Raw genomic sequence first — 17540 nt, 5'->3', positions numbered from 1 at the left:
TCCTGGAGAGGTTGCAGCAAAGGGCTACAAAGATGATTAGGGGACTGGAACACCTCTCTTATGAGGAAAGGCTGAGGGATTTGGGTCTCTTCAGTCTGGAAAAAAGACGGCTGAGGGGGGATCTTATCAGCGCTTATAAATACTTAAAGGGTGGGTGTCAGGAGGATGGGGCCAGGCTCTTTTCAGTGGTGCCCAGCGACAGGACAAGAGGTAACGGGCACAAACTTGAGCATAGGAAGTTCCACCTAAACGTGAGGAGGAACTTCTTTACTTTGAGGGTGGCAGAGCACTGGCACAGGCTGCCCAGAGAGGTGGTGGAGTCTCCGTCTCTGGAGACATTCAAAACCTGCCTGGACACGTTCCTGTGCAACCTGCTCCAAGACAACCCTGCTCTGGCAGGGGGTTGGACTAGATGATCTCCAGAGGTCCCTTCCAACCCTATGATTCTATGATTCTATGAAAACATTCAAAGACCATGCAGAAACCAAAATCACCACCCCAGAAAAAATCCTGCAGTGGCTGGGAAAAAAAATAAAGAACTCTATTTTATGTCAGTAATTACCATCCATAAAGAAAACCCTACATTAAAAAAGGAAAAAAATAATTAAAAAAGGCAAAAAAATCCAGCATGGAAATAATCGTTTAGTTACTATGAATAGAAGAAAATACATTACTCTGAGATTAACTCTGTGTCAAGTTTGGAGCCTTGAAAGACCGCCAGCTGTCCGGGCATACATATTTTACCACTGAAGTATGCTTTTGTTTCAGACCGGTTGAGACCCTCAAAATGATGTAATCCCCAGCGGAAGACTGACAAGCTTTGAGATATTCCAAAACACAGATGACACACGAAATAGCAAGTAATCAGTGTAACTATATTGTATATTACCCTGCGAGAATCCAACAACACCAACCTAATGTACCAGATAACAGCATTGCTTTGAGCAAAGCAGGAGTTCAACGTCACAAAGATTTTTACAAAGAAGAAATCATTCAAGAAGGACAATTATCTACATGGGTGGAGGGAAGAAAGATGGAGGGGAACATATGCCTTTCATAATTAGGGGCCCGGTTACACTGTAGCCGAAAGGGATTTTTTACATTTTAAATCCGATTACATTTCAGAATGAAGCACACTAATTGGTATTTCTGCAGTCTGAAGAGAACTTCATCTACTTAGGGAGGGGGAAAAATAACAAAACCCAGTGACCTTCATACCATCTATGCCTAATATCTAGTACTTTTGCCTGAAGTATTCATGGTCCCGCTTCGATTGCTGAAGCTATCTCTGGGAATAAGTGCTCTATGACTCATCCCAGTTTATCTCCTCAAAACAAGGAAAGAGATACTCGTGAATATATGACAATCAAATAGATATTAAATCAACAATCACAGCTGCTACAAGGAAAAACAAACCAAACCGCTCTGTCTACCACTACGAGACTGGAAGAAGTTATTTGCACAGGCAAGACACAAGATGGGACCTCAAACCCAGGGAGTAAGCTAAGGAAGGGACACGTTCATTGTAAAGTGCAGAACCCCTCACTTACTGCAAAATAAAAGGCACGATGCCCTCCCAGTTCCTATCTATCTGCCAGAAACACTGCGCTGCTGGAGAAGCAGATGGTAAACAGGCATGGAAAATGGAAGAAAAAATACCAGTGTAATTTGTTGTCTTATAAAACCGGTAAATGAGTATATAATATCACTTATAAATATTCTTATTTCTCAAAATATATGCCAGAGAAGTGTCTATTTTCTGCACAGAGAAATGTTGAGAAGGAACCACCATGGATATAAGCTAGGGCCATGAACTTGAAGTAAAATATCCAGACCTTTAGACAAAGACAGCACCGGTGAAAGGAGATGAACTTTCAGTATAAGACTATTTCTGAAGAAAGAAGGGGTTTGCAGAATGTGAAGTAAATAGAAAGGCACAAATGAATAATTATGAACAAAACCAAAGCAACATCCAACCTTTGTAACCTGACCTTTACTGATGAAGCCCCCAGGAGCGGCTTGGGCAGTGACCGTCCCCATCCCGCTGTGGCTCCTTGCAGACAGGTCACAAGCCAGGCAGGTATGTCTGCTCCATAGGTACATAACCAGCTTGGTGAAGGATGGTTCCCATGCCTCTCCCTTGGGAATGGTGGGACAAGTACTTCATAAGGCAGGTTCAACACACCCAACTAAACAAGATGAATCTTTCTGTTAGTCATAAAAAGACAGATAGACAGACAAGGTTCCTATTTTAAACCTGGGTTAAAGTAGGGTGGTGGGAACAAACCCAGCATACTCCACTTCCATCCCTGACTGGTACAAGTACATGTTTTGTGGGAGAAATGTAGCAACAGAGGGGTTTTAAGGAGCTATACAAAAATAAGCTTAATGCCTTAATTTATTTTTGTTTTTTTCCTTTATAAAAATCAATTTGGCAACCAGTTGTGGCTGGAACTATCCTACAGTAGCTTGTTCTGGGGAACAGAGGTGATCTCTGAGTGGGAGAGTAAAGAACATGGCATTTTCATCTGGGGATACCACAACTGGTCACTGAAGTCTCCCCACCATAAATGCTTGACTTGAAATTAGGAATAACGAAGGGTAAGGAAGCTACTTACATACACAGATGGAGCAGAGGTGGGAGACAACCTACAGGGGGGAGCCTGGGGAGACCAAAGGCAGACGAGGAGGAGGTGGGCCATAAAAGGAAGCGCAGCAAGGAGCTAAGGGCGGACTGGATCCATGTGGGTGACGGAGAGGCAGAGGGAAGAACTGGGGCCATGGGCTGGAAATGGGGGTGGGTGTAAAAACAGATGAACAGGCAGGAAAAAGAGATGGATGGTGGGGGAAAAGAGCTTTGGCATGAAGAGACAAAAAAAGCTAAAGGAATATAGGCAGAAAATATCAAATTGAATCCATTATTCATAAAACTCAGTACTCTGTTGAGTACTATTTGAGTCCTGTGCAACCTGCTCTGGGTGACCCTGCTCTGGCAGGGGGTTGGACTGGATGATCTCCAGAGGTCCCTTCCAACCCCTGCCATTCTGTGATACTCAAATACCTGCAAAGCCTACATGGTATGTTTACCCGCTGATAAATATTTGGTCCGTTTGGAAGACAACTTGCTATTACACTGGTCACTAGTGCAAGCAGCCGACAGCTATGATGTGCAGCCAAATTATCTGAACTTGCCAGTAAAATAAGTACCATTCTCAACAGTCAAAATGTTGTTTCAGCTTTTAAGTGTTTTGTTTGCTTACTTGGGAAATTATGTTGGAAGCATCAAAGGAACAACAGTGAGTTTGAGAAGGCAAGCACTCAAAAGATAACAAATGCCAGAATTACGGTTCTCCAGCATGAACAACAAAATACGGATGAAATCGATTAGCCCTTACTATTTCTTCTGCCGTTTCTTCCTCAATTAGCACACAGGATTTGCAGGAACGTAAGCAGAGGATGGAGAGGATGGAGAAGATGGCAGAAAGGGGCAGAAGAGAAGAGATGATGAAGAAACTGAAGAATTAGATTCTCTTTCTCTGACTCCTAATTCTCATCTGCTAGTAAGCAAGGCTACTGGAAGCAAGGCTCTTTCCGAATTTTTATTTTATTAGGTTTTTCTCATTTGCGGCCTCCATTCTAATAAACATCCTTTAAGGTAACACAAGCCTCAGCCATGTCTATATATTCTCCAATTGCTCAACATTTTAAGGAACATAAGGAAGAAAGGCAGAATTCCCACCGGGATGGGAGCATATCTCTGGGGAGCCTCCTGGGCATATACGTGCTGATATTCGGTAACAGCCTGGGAAAGAAGCTGTCATCTGGGTAGCTCGGCTTGGTGAGCAGGCTGCAGCACTCCTCCGTGGCTATAAGCATTCCCCAAAGATTCCTTTATAACTCGAAATCTACCTATCTTTCCCTCTATTTTTTTTTAAAGTCGGGGCTACATCAATACATACGGCGTACACAGATTTGTAAAAGAAATATGCACAGACAGCACCCAAAACAAAAGCCCGAAGAAGGAGATTTGAATAAACCAGGAACATTCACACATTATATCCACACATTCCCCACATTTACACAAAGCCATGCAAGTCAAATACATATTTGTATTGTTTTTCATTAAATAAATGTCTGACTACGACTGGCTGTTGCCACCTCTCATCAGGCAAGTATTTCCACAATAATGTTTATTTTAACGAATAAAGTGGGAAATTAAAAGAGAATCAACCATCTGGTTCTAAATCAGCCTCAGCGATGCATAATGCTTTCTAAAATTGTGTAGGGTGCAAACATCACTGTTATTTACAAAAAACTCTCAATTAACAGAACTCCCTCAATCCAGTTTTTCTTGCCTGATGAAAGGATATCCAAGAAAGAGAGGGGAAAAAAAAATAATCCTTAGGCTATGATCTGTGAACTTTCCTGTCTTGACAGACCACAGTCCCGGTGTCTGCAACAGAGAGCAGGAGGGTCACAGCAAAATGTAACTTGACCTGAACTTTAACCACCAGAGGTGACATTTACTCAACTATAAAATTTAAAACTAAACAAGAACAAATATGGAGAAAGGGACTATGAGAGCACCTTCCCCATGTTGATTTAAAATTCGAGACCATGAGAGATTTGCCTCTTAGGTTTATAGTCAGGGCTTGAGTACACGTGAAGAGATACGTGAGAAAGTATTCATTGAAATAAGACAGAGCTTTTGATCTTCTGTAGTACGTGACACTATTTAGATGCTATTGAAAACAAAACAGTTGCAGCACTAACAACAATTCTAAGGAAGGCACTTCAATTGTTATATTAAGAAAAAGCTGTATTAGCAAGGTTGACAGATCAATGAAAATATTTAATCCTCCTTGTCCCCTTCCATGAGAATCAATCCATGGATCACATCACGATAGTTTGATTCATCCCTTAAGTTTGATGTCAGGACTGTTGCAGGCAGGAGGAGCTTCAGTGTATGTTTTCACACTCATTTATACAGAAGCAGAACCTGATCCTTAAAATAAAATGTATGTGAAAGCAAATTATCTTGACTATAATGAACGATTGAACAAGACGACGTCCAGAGCCAAAATCCATGAGCCTCCAAAGCCTGGGATGAAGAGGGGAAAATTAGGGCATGCTGACTAGTGAGCTGCATAAACAAGTGATGTATGTTTAAGCCATAAATCACTGAGCTATTTATTAAATTCAAAAATTCTTTCCAGTGTGACTTTTATATTCCCGGTGCTGCTGTTGAGATGTTAAGATGGCCAACATGGCAAAGGTTCTGCAAAATAAAAGATGGGTTATACTCAACTATTCAAGAGATTTTTTTTAGTTTAACACTGTGATTAACGCACAGCCTTATGACTCCCATTTTACGGCTGGGCTCAACTGCTTCTTGAAATATTGGGTTTCAACACATTGCGTCATCATTAAAATACATGGAGATCGCTAGCCTGAAATAGGATGACTGCCCAAAATTCAAAGGACAGAATACACCCCTGATAAAATCTCACGGTAAGCACAAGAGAATTATCACCACCAGGGAGGTGAAGAAAACAACTAGAAATATCTGAGGCTGACAGTTACTCCTCCTTGTCTTGGCAGAGGCGATGCTGTCTCTCCTTGTGCCATCACATCCAGCACACAGTGTGGTATTTAAAACAGATACCAAATTGTCAAGAATTATAATAGAATACTTAGAAACTCTTACAAGAAGGCACTCAAATGTAACAAAGTAAAATTTTGCAAGCTACAGCAAAGACCTTAACATTTGTGCCTGTGTGCAAAAGAAAAACAAAACCCCAAAATCTCAGTGGATTTCTGTCATATGGGTGGTGACTACTAACAAGTCCTTTTCTCTTTCTTTTTTTTTTTTTTCTTCTCTTTTCTTAATTTGACAGTTATTTAATACTTCACTATTTTTAGTTTGCCAGGCAGGGTGTGCTCTGCAAAACAGCAAGAATTTACTCATAATTTTACAATATGCCAAAACCTTAAGGTTTTGCAAGGAAGTGACTCGAATGGAAAGAAGAAAGAAAAGGATTTAGCCTTGCCACATACATATACAACTACCTTCTAAAAAGTTGCCTGATTCTAAAGCAGCTTCTGTTTTCATTTTCTGCTTAAAGCGAAGAGATATTTGATGTCAGGAGCATCCACTAAATGCTGTTGAATTTGCATGCTGAAAGAATACAAATCATTAATGAAAATTGCACCATGTCGGTTTCCTGTTGCAGTTGGCTGTCCTGCTAAGTTGGCAGCGGGACAGCGGCCTGCAGAGCTGGAGGCATATGTCTCATGTTAAAAAAGGAGAAAGAAAAAAAAAAAAAAAAAAAAGACTTCATGTTATAAACACTTCAATGAAAATTACTATCCAGTTTGGAGCCAACTGAGACCAGGTGCTGAAGACAAAATAAACAGACAACATATGAAAGCTTAAAAAAAACTTTAAGAAAAAACAACAACTCCACTGGGCTTCTACTGAGATTGTCTTCAGCCATACCTTTTAATGTACATCATGAAATCCAAACAAAACACCCCTACGTATGTACCAAGTGGCCTGATTTTCTCACCTCTAGTACCACAGCTTTATACTGATTTCTAAGATTTGCCTAATTTTTTAAGACGTGCAAAAACCATACATATGCAAATTTAGATATAAATTAATCCAAGACACTAGTACAAACAATATGTCTCCCAAACAGTTCACTAGAAAACCCTCCACGTTTCCCAGCTGAGAAATAGCCGAGGAATCCACCCAGGGAGTGATACAAAGCCTGAAGTCAGTGACCGCTGATGTGGCTCGCTCATCTCCCATTTGCCAACTGTGGATTTTGAACTAAAATGGGAAGAAGCCTTCAGAAAGGTCACTGTGGAGAGGTACCGAGGTCTTGGAGAACTCAAGGGACCTAAGCAGAGCTGACAAAAATTAGGACATGCACTCAGTGCCTGCAGGGTCAGTGGCTAAAGCAGAGCAGGACATTGCTTCGGTGCATACCCCATCTCTCCCCAGTTTTGCAGGGAAGTCACAACAATCCTTTTGTGACTCTTATGTAAGTCAGGTTAATATCTTGGAACGTGTGAAGTGATCTTTTTTCCCAACAGCTCTGTTACCATGAAGCAAAGGACTGAAGCGTTGCGGCAGCATCTCAGGGCAGATTAAACTGCAGGAACTCCCCAGGCAGCCCCTCTCGCCTGCCGGGCAGCAGCTTTGCTCTTGTCTTCTCAGTGCTCCTGGAAGGGTGAACATCGGATCCACCATCCTCTAGGACTGCTGGACCACAAATACTTTCCACTGGATCGTGTCCAAAACAGATCAAGAAATTAAGACAGATACCAGGAGGTCACTTTACACACACACCCTCTGCCAGTCAGAGAGAGGGGTATTTTAGGTGCCTATAAAATCAGCTGGGGCAACAGGAATAAAAACCCATGTCCTGAGCATCAAACTCCCATTTCAGAACTGGGGAGAAAACGGTCTGGGTTTCATCTGGCCGCAGTAATAATGTCTGCTCTGTGGCAGGATGAAGCTATTTAGCTCTATCAACAGAGACTACATTTTGTCATCCAAGACAAAAGGGAAAACTCATTTCAACTGCGCTTTATCTGCACGCCAGCCCGGGAGGGTCTGCGGGGCAGGGACCATCTCCTCGCTCCTGGGGGAGGCACAGGGAGCATGGGAGAAAGAGAAAGAAAATTTGCTATAATCTGAGATGACTTTCTTTTTTATCATTTGAGTGGAGCCATCCTATGAGAAAGTTTTTCTTCCCTGTAACACATCCACGACGACGGCAACAGCCCCGCAGTTTGCCCAGCCACACCACACCAGCATTTACAGCTCCTCTCTAAAACACAGCAGATTTATTTCTACACAGACCAGATGCAGTGGCATTTCTGGCGTTTGCCTTCATTATGGAGCAGCAGTCATGACTCGCAGGCTACAGGACAGAGCAGATTCCCCAAACGGCACAGCCTCTAATCATGCACATACAACAGCCTAACGTGGTGGGAAGAGGTCTTCTTCGCAAATCAAACCGGAGTGCAAAACTGTCCTGCTAACGTTAGGCACGAAAATGACCCTTTAGCGTCAGGGACTAGAAGGAGCTAATCGGTATTTCAGAGAGCAGCCTGTCTGGACATTCAAAATGTTTAGCTATTTGATGTGTTGAGGTATTCCCCCACCCTCCCTAACCCACTCTATGAACTTTTAACATAAACAGTTTAGTTTATAAACCTTTGCTCTGGTGGGGAGCTGATCCCTATCGACTCAACTTACCGGCAGCCAGACTCCCACGCGCGCCTGGAATCAAGGAGCAATGCTTAAACCCGAGTCCCGTACCCCAGACCTGCAGGACCCAGCGCTTGCGAACACGTCGCTCTCGGGTTCGGTGCAGGGAACGCAAATGCAGAGCTCCCGGAGCATGAACGGGGAAAAGGGAAGCTCTTGAGAAAGCCCTGAAGACAGTACAGCTGGTTAGGACTTCTCTAAATGTTCCAAATAAAGAATAAAACTCTGAATTTCTTGAATTATGTCATCTTTGAAAACTCAGAAGGGACAATATTTGATTTTGATTTTTCTATTATTTCCCTAAATGATAGCAAGATAATAATGTGGTTGCAGCTCTATTTTATTTTGCATAAATACAGTTATAGTTCTGAGCATGAATACCTACACTGCATAGAAATTCCAGATTAAGCCTTCTCTAATTTGTCTACATGTTGCCCTTAATAATGTGTTTTAATTTTAAGAACATGTGAAAAAAGTCTCTTTGTAATAAGGATTAAACTCTCAATAAACAGCAAAATAAAATAAAAAAGCACAAATGTTTTCTTCAAGTTTCCTTTCCCCCCCCCCTCCCATCGGTTCTGTTGTGAAACTCATGGATTACTTGGAAATAAGCTATTATACAAGGGAGGGACAGGGCTAGCCTTTCACTGAACTAGTGGAAACTTCATTAACGTTATAGAAAACGCTCTTGATAAAAGCATGGGAAATTTAAAATCACTCAGAATTTACTCCTGGATTTTATGGTTTGAAACAATGGCAGTTTCACAATATTTTCCTGAACGGCATGAATGTGGGGTAGGGAAAAAGAACCCACTGGCAGATACCTGAGCTACACCTCCGCTGGGAAGGTGGGGAAGCCCTCTCCTACACAAGGCGGGTGGTACCTTCAATCACATCCAAAGGGACTACGTTATAATTGCAGCCAAGGACCGAATTTTGTACCTACCTACCCATAATACAACCAGGTTTGGGAAATCGTTGCTCCAAACCAGCAGCGAGGCCAAGACCACAGCCAAATAAAAATGAGTGTGTCTGTCCTCTGAGGGAACTGGCCGTCCCTGTCTAGGAATGTGAATGCTTATCACAAAACCCGGATTGACTTTAGGACTCACGATATTTAGGCCACGTTATCAATAAGGTAATGATACCTTCATTAATGTGTAACCTCATTAATATGCAACATCTCCCCCAAGAATCGTGTGCTGAGGACAACCAGAAGCAGCCAAGACACCATGTGTCTAACTCAATATGTCAACGCCTACACTTCGACACACAGAATTTAGAAAATGCAAGGAAAAAGTCCAGAAATACACTTTATGATTAAAAATTTCCATTTTTAGAGGCTGATAAACGGCAGTTCCGGGCACAAGAGGGTTCCTATGCTTGAGAGGGTGCAACTGATGGCTACAGCCCCACCAGCTGGGAGTTACTGCAGGTGGGCAGCGTAGCTGGGTGCCCCGCAGCCCGGCCGGCCTCCGGAGCACACCACGAAAGGCAGATCTGTTCTACAAAGCTCCCACAGAGATTTGCAGATGAAAAAGAGAGAACAGCGCAGCTGAAAAAATACATTTTTTAATTGCTTTGTGGCTCTGCATTACTTTTGCATACCTCTGTAGCTGTACACAGCTCTACATGGACTTCTAACAAAACTAGATGAACAGATAAGATGATAAAATAAATACAATATTTTACAGTATACAAAAATATATACTGATATACAGATTTTTTTTTAAACAGCTGCCAAAAAGACGTCCCCCCTGCAAATACCCCCAAACCCAGGATTCTGTTGAAAAGCATCATTTTCCATTATGTTTTGGTCTATTCTGTTTCCCCTCCAATTTGTAACATTCTGCTGGAAACTGTGATGAAGAACATATGTCTGCGGTAAATTACACCCAGGAGAAATCTTGGAACTGTTACATTCAGTTTTATTACCCAAGGCATTAAGATAGTCTACCACAACACGTATTATTTAACAGTTCCATCAAACACAACACCACTAATATACTTCTATATTAGTATGCATACAAAAAAATTGTATCATATTTCTTAAATCTCATTGGGTGATTATCGTCTTGCTTTTTCATTTTAATTAACAGTTCCAGAATATTTTTAGTGCTTCAACGAAACAAGGTGTTACATAAACATAGAGTGTTATTGTACAGATATTTTGGAAAACATATGTTCGGGCAACAATAAGGCTGAGAAGCCTAACACTCAACAGCCAGGAAATTGTGAGCGCTTATGCTTCTTTCACAATATAAGCTTACGCAAGTGCTGCGTCTTAACGTATTCTGCAGAGGGTTGTAATCATCTCAGCTACATCGGGGAAATCCAGTGTGGCCAACTGGATGGATAGACTCACGTCTCTGAGAATCGCCTTCTTTTCCACTACTGCAAATACTAATCCCGTTTCGCTAGGTAACACCAAAAACCAGACACAGCATAAACACCCCCTGTGCACCGATGAGCTGCATCTTCTGGGGGAGGTTTGCACTAGTTCTGCAAGGGAGTCACATCGCTGGAGATTTCCTACAGGCACAGACTCAGGCAAGTGTGAGGAAGTTTACATTTAACAAGCTTAATAGGAATAAAAGATACCTCGTATAAACCAGGCTATTACTTCGACTGATGACTTGACCTCAGAAGTCAAGTTTTCTAAAGTTTTACAAGGGTTTTGCATTTTATTTCTCAAGCGACTCCATGGGAACAACAAATAAAACCAACAAAAATGTAACTGTCAAGCCTGCACACCTTCCATGCTTTGCAGAGAAGAGGAAAGCAAAGCACTTGGGCAGCAGTTCAGAGCCACAGCTGAGATATAGCTCTTCATTTCAGCTTAAATCAACCAAACAGCCTCAGTACAGTGTTGGGTCCAAACTAAAACCAAAACATCAGGCACCAGCTGTATCGGGAATCAGAGCACAAAGTCCTCCCAGTTCAAAGAAATGTAATCACTAATACCGTTTATTTAAGTTAAAATTTAATTTAATGCTTTTCTTCTTCAAGTTCCAAAAATGAGTCACACAAAGCTGAGAGTGCCAGTCCACTTCATGAACTGCAAACTGAGACCCAGCGGAAGTTACTTGCCGAATATCATGTAGAAAGTCTCACTTACTTTATTAGTACTTATTCATCATGTGTAAGAATGACTGAAGCTGTATTTTCTTGGTTCTCTGTGGTGTTCAGTCCATACACTGAATGCAGCCATGGCTCGTAGAAAATACACCTCGTGAAACTGAAGACAGTGCTACAGGAGTCAAATGATGGTTGCATGGGAAACTGAGTTAGTGGCATTTCTCAACTCTGAAGTGCTTGGCTTTGCAGCCTGCAGAGTATTCCGTGTGCCTTTTTAAAGGCAACTATGACTTGCTATCTGTTGCTACAACCAAAACCGTGCAATCACACATCACCAGCAGGGTTTGAAAGTTAAACCTGCAGCTCTGCAGGTTAAGCTCCTTAGTAAGAGCAGGTTAACTGCAGAATGGATATTGAATATTCAGGAACTTGGATCCCACACGGTAACCTGGAGGCGAGGAGTGAGTCAGCAGGGAACGTCTTGAATCTACCCAGTAACCAGCCTCCTTTCCTCTCCTGGCATGTCCAATTTAACATCCCTCCTACCATTTACCTTGATGGAAAACTCAAAATAAAAGACTGCATTGCTTTGCTCTGATCACGAATGAGAGATTCCAAGAATTACTGACATTGATTTTAGTCTAATTAACTTTTGGGGACATTTAAGAGCAGAAAAGGTTTGCTCTTGTTTCTGACTTGGAGTAAAATGAGGGCAGAACGCTGTAGGTCTGGACCATGACCTGTCCAGACCCATGGCTGTTGTTAACTTGCAGACCTGGGCTGACCTCGTAAAAACTGGCCAACCGGTACCTGCTAAAAGGAACAGCGGGTCTGTAGTTCACAGCATGTTCTGCTGGGAGCAGAAGATGTCTCAGCATTATATCCGCTATCGTACCAAAAGGGGAAACTGGCGCTGCCATCTATTCCATGACTTTCAGCCCTGCTACAATGAAAGTCCTGCTGTGCCTTTGACGGGAAGCTTGTGGGTGCTCATACCATTTTCACTTGCTTTGCCTTTCAAGCAGCAAGCAAGGTGTACCTCAAACCAGGACATTAGGTCCCCAAGATTCAGAGGGAAGCAGGATGTAGAACACGGGCCTGGCAAAATACAGGTCAAGGAAGAGTAGGTCTAAAGCTGCTCATGCTTGCCTGGCAGAAAAGGACCTGGGGGTTCTAATTGACAAGCGGTTGAACATGAGCCAGCAGTGTGCCCAGGTGGCCAAGAAAGCCAATGCCATCCTGGCTTGTATTAGAAATAGTGTGACCAGCAGAAGGAGGGAGGTGATTGTCCCCCTGTACTCAGCACTGGTGAGGCCACACCTTGAGTATTGTGTCCAGTTCTGGGCACCTCAATACGAGAGAGATATCGAGGTGCTGGAGCGAGTGCAGAGGAGGGCAACGAAGCTGGTGAAGGGCCTGGAGAATAAATCTTATGAGGAGCGATTGAAGGAGCTGGGACTGTTTAGTTTGAGGAAGAGGAGGCTGAGGGGAGACCTCATCACTCTCTGCAACTACTTGAAAGGACACTGTAGAGAGGTTGGTGCTGGTCTCTTCTCACAGGTAATTAGCGATAGAACAAGAGGGAATGGGTTCAAGCTGCAGCAGGGTAGGTTTAGGCTGGACATTAGGAAAAAATTCTTCACAGAAGGAGTGGTCAGACACTGGAATAGGCTGCCCAGGGAGGTGGTGGAGTCACCATCCCTGAATGTGTTTGAGAGTCGTTTAGATATGGTGTAAGGGAGAACTTTGTAGAGTGGGGTTGATGGTTGGACTTGATGATCCCAAGGGTCTTTTCCAACCTAAATGATTCTATGATTCTATGTTTTCTCAGTCTTCCCAAATCAACTGTACTGCAAATACCGCAAATTCCAAATTCAGCAAATTCCACTAATGCTTAGAAAGCAACGTGTTGGATGAATAAAGGCTTGAAAGCTACCTAAGGGGCATTCCTAGAAATTCCGTTTTATACTCTCCTCCCAAAACAATCCTTATTTTTGGTCATGACAGTAAATTTTTTTTTCCCCTCTTATATGAATAAGTCAAAAGAACTGTTGTTCTAAATAAGATATAAAAACAAAGAATGCTGACGCATCAAAAAAGTATGCAAGCAAGGGGAAATACTCTCACACACTTGTGCAGAAAGCACAAACAACGTTGTGCTAAACACACAGATACAGAAATAGAAGGATGCAAGGACTCTGGCTTTGTGTTATGCATTTAACTTCATAATGTAATAATGACATGCTTGGTCTAAAACTACCTGTACTGGGTCTGGCTGGGATGGAGTTAACCTTCTTCACGGCAGCTTGGAGGGTTCTGTGTTTTGGATTTGTGGCTAAACTCGCGTTGATAACACACAAATGCTTTGGCTGTTGCTGAACAGTGCTTGCACAGTGTCAAGGCTTTCTCTTTTTCATAGGCAATTGCCCCACAGAGTGAATACTTACGCCTAAAGAGATTAATGTCATATTTCAGACACCCACTGTGTAAAAAGACGGAAGTAATTTTATTTCATAAACCGAAGAATCTTTGAACTGAAACATTCATTCACCTGTTCATCTGCCCATAAGTTGAGAGCAAACACTCAGATATTCACTTTTACTCAGGAAACATGCACTATGGAAATCAAGCATACACATATATTTGTAAAAACTGTGGAATTATCGACAGGTTATGGAACATAAGACAAGCACAATGTCTGTTTTGATGTCTGTTTTGATGTCCGTCTGTGCTTGCAACTACATAACCTGAGAGCACAGAGAGCAACAAGGGAAGCATCTATGTACACAGGAATGCAGCTTCTCTTTGGTACTCGACTGAAGTTTTAGAGACTTCAGGTCTTCCTATACTTACGTTAGGCACAACAAAGGGAAATTCATAAAACTGTGATCCAAAACACCGTTGATCATAGGAGAAAAGGCAAAATATGAAAATGGAGGTTTACAAATGACCGCACCGTATCCAGTAGAAGACACCACTGAAGTTGTGAGGGAAGCACCATATAGAGGACAGGATGTGCAGCACATATTGAAAAACAGGAGAGCAAAAGCCCACAAGAAGCCTTGGAACACTGTGGGTCTCATGGCGTTAAAATAACAGCACAGTGCAAATATGACTGAACATGCCCATTTTTACAGTAAGAGTCTTTTAACCATTAAACTATTTTACACTCAAAGCAACAGCAGACCAGGCAGACCACAATCGTTGTTTTGAAGCAGATGCATCCACAGGGAATAATGCCAGAATAACCAACAGCAGAATTACTCCACTGCCCTCGAGACTCGCCACTTAGGCCCATTCTTGTCAAAAGTTTTCAATTGTCAGCTCCTCACAACATTTTGGTTTATGTTCATATGCTCCCTACCTCAAAGGTGACCTGGTCGACGACCTGCTCTCTATTAGTAAATATTGAGAAAAGTGACACCAGGAAGCAAGATCCCTTCTGCCATTCAGATATGCCACCCTGGAGCCATAGTTCACTCATTTTAATGAAAGTTTTTTAACTTTTTTTTTTTTTTTTTAAACATGACACCAGCAACAAGAGGTTAGGGCTTTCTGCTCTACGAGTGCTCATCTAAAAAAAGGCTTAGCATGCTATTTTTAAAGGCTAATGTTCATGTCGTTTCAGCAAAAAGCTCAATGTTGGTTTTAGACACATTTCTTCTTTTATGCCAGACAGGCCAGCTCCGCGCATTCACGAAACAACTGTGGTTCACTGAACATGTTTCCAGGATTAATTTTGACTTCCCAGGGTCAACTTTACACTGATCAATGAAAGAAATTGTGGAAAAGCTTACCTTATGAAAACACACAAATTTCGCCAACCTTTAACAAAAAGAACAACTTGTAGAGCTTTCATCAGACTCAGCACTATTCAAGAACGGCCTGTCAGCACTTGGCATATGCGAACATGGGAGATGGAACAAATCTACAGGAAATCCTTGTGCTTACTCACGTACCCTCAGCACCACAGACCAGTCAAGCCGCTTTTATATGTTTCTCCCAGTTCCTGCGTTCACAGCCATCCAATTTCTCACCACACAAGCAGAATCTTACCTGTTATTTTCCGCAACACAGGAGATGGCTCTGGCTCATCACAAATGGCCTTGACTAGGGCCTTTTTCACCTCTTCTTCAGCTGCATCCAGCTCTTTTCCACTTTTGATTTCTCCGACCACAGAATACATATAGACCAGCAAGATAAGGAAATCCTCGCAGGTATAATCATCTTTTGTCCTCTTGTTGTAAGACTTGATCATTGGCAATAACTGGTTCAAAACACTGGGCATTTCTGACTCGCCAATAGTCTGAAAAACAGAAGGAAGATCCCGTCAGATTGTCCCCGTAGTGCTTACCAGACATCAGTCATACTCCTGCCTGCATCCAGAAGTTATTATTTCTCATAATAGCAGCACTCGTTTAATGAAACATTGTTCAATATTTGCATTCTCACTTGTCAGCCCGTCATCCTGTGACTTACTTGCTGCTCAGATAGAAAATTTATTAGTTTCTTACAAGTTTTTTCCTAGGCACTCATGATAGCAGCCTCTAAGCACTTGAAAAGCCTGATGATTAGATCTTCTCCTTGTCCCAGTAAGATGTGAGGACAGGAGCAGCAATCTTTGCAGTATAGGTAAAAATGGTACCAAACACAAGGTCAAACACTTGCTCTAAATTCTCGTCCTCCTCCTTGGGCCTGATTTTGTACTTGAGCAGGGAGTTCAAAGCCCAGCTCCCATTGACTTCAGTTGCTATTGTGAGCTCTCAGCACCTCTGCAGACCGGACCCTGTGCTTTCTGGTCAGAAACACAAAAAATCAGAAACAGAAGGAACCACCTGTGAAGTGTGTGGTTTAAGTGACCGGCGTGGTTTCCTAGAGGAGCTGTACAACAGGAGCAAGGACAGGGCAGGGATCACCTGCCTGGTGTGTGCCCTGACCCTCTTCTCCCTCTGCCTCCTTCGCAGCACACTCGACAGCTTCTCAAGACGTCTAACAGTGGTCTTCCACACCAAAAAAGCCTTCTGTGATAAGCAGCTCGGGCTCATTCCCACAGCACATCCATGCTGCGAGGTTAATAAGGCACAGGCTGTGTGGAAGCGGGGAGAACTGCATGACCGTGCGGCTGAAAGATGCTCATAACGTGTCTATGAGGAGAGGAAGGCTGGCAGAGAAAAGGAGGGGGGAAACTGAGGGTCTGCTGGGATGTCCTAGGTCCTCAGTATTTGAAACCACACTTGCTTCTTCTCATCTCTGTGGGAGAGGTGTCCATGCAGCTTTCCTGTGGTTGTAAAAAGGAGACTTGAGACATGCATCCCCTGAAGTGCCATGCTGACGTCCACGTCACGTCAAACCAGGGCTGGGGTTTGGATCCACCGTGTGGGTCTCTGCCACTCAGGACAGTGGAGTGACTGATCATAGTGGCAAACTGACACCCCCTCTGCACACGCACACCTCCACATGAAATCTCCACAGACTAGTTTTCTGCTGTGGGTTAGTTTGCAGCTCAGCAGTGGGACAGGGTGAGAAGCGGGGCCAGCAGAAGGCAAGCAGGAGGAGAAGGCTGCCTCTGCGTGGGGATGAAGGTGTGGGAGGAGAGAAGAGCAGCCTTCCTCTCTTGGTGGCAGTGACCGCCCGGATGCATCCAAGAGGTCTCCTGTGACACCAGTACCCTGCCCCTTAGCTCCCTGTGAACACCTGTGGGTCAATTCATAGTGTACAGCCCAACATCAAATCTCTTATAGTCCAAAGAGTCAAGTCTGCAAACATTAATTGTTGGTTGTTACTACAGTAACTTAATAATATAGTACAGTAACTTAATAATAAAAATATAAATAACGTACCCTTTAATAGATTGACATAAGTAAATAAAATACAAAACAAACAAACCAGAAAGAGACACAGGTTTCTACAATACCAAAATCAAGCAATTAGGTTTATCACTGCTTTTAACTGCATTAATTTAGTTCTGAGGTCTTACGACAACTGAGTAGTTTTTTCTGAAACCTGGGCAGGGGTTTCAGACTCTTAACTTTAGCAACATGGAAACCGAAAGTTTCATCTCCTGGCATCCTCCGTACAACACTTCAGGGGGTCCTGGTTTTGGTTCTCGTTTGTTTCAGTTGTTCTTTGACAACCTCATAAACACTAACAAGCATCTCATGAACAGTAATTTTTATAC

At 42.7% G+C, this 17540-nt stretch overlaps 1 protein-coding gene across 1 annotated transcript in view; it reads right to left on the bottom strand.

The window, feature by feature from the left end:
• Nucleotides 1-17540, bottom strand: part of SCFD2 (sec1 family domain containing 2) — a 208187-nt gene that overhangs the window by 103033 nt on the left and 87614 nt on the right. Inside the window, exon 5 of the mRNA XM_054202188.1 lies at nt 15419-15668. Coding sequence (XP_054058163.1) covers nt 15419-15668 — 250 coding nt within the window. The remainder of the gene's footprint in view (nt 1-15418; nt 15669-17540) is intronic.

The sequence above is a fragment of the Rissa tridactyla genome, chromosome 5, assembly GCF_028500815.1.
Source record: "Rissa tridactyla isolate bRisTri1 chromosome 5, bRisTri1.patW.cur.20221130, whole genome shotgun sequence".
NCBI classification, from domain to species: Eukaryota; Metazoa; Chordata; class Aves; order Charadriiformes; family Laridae; genus Rissa; species Rissa tridactyla.
Note: the sequence above shows the minus strand (reverse complement) of the source record. Positions and strands in the feature narration are given on the sequence as shown.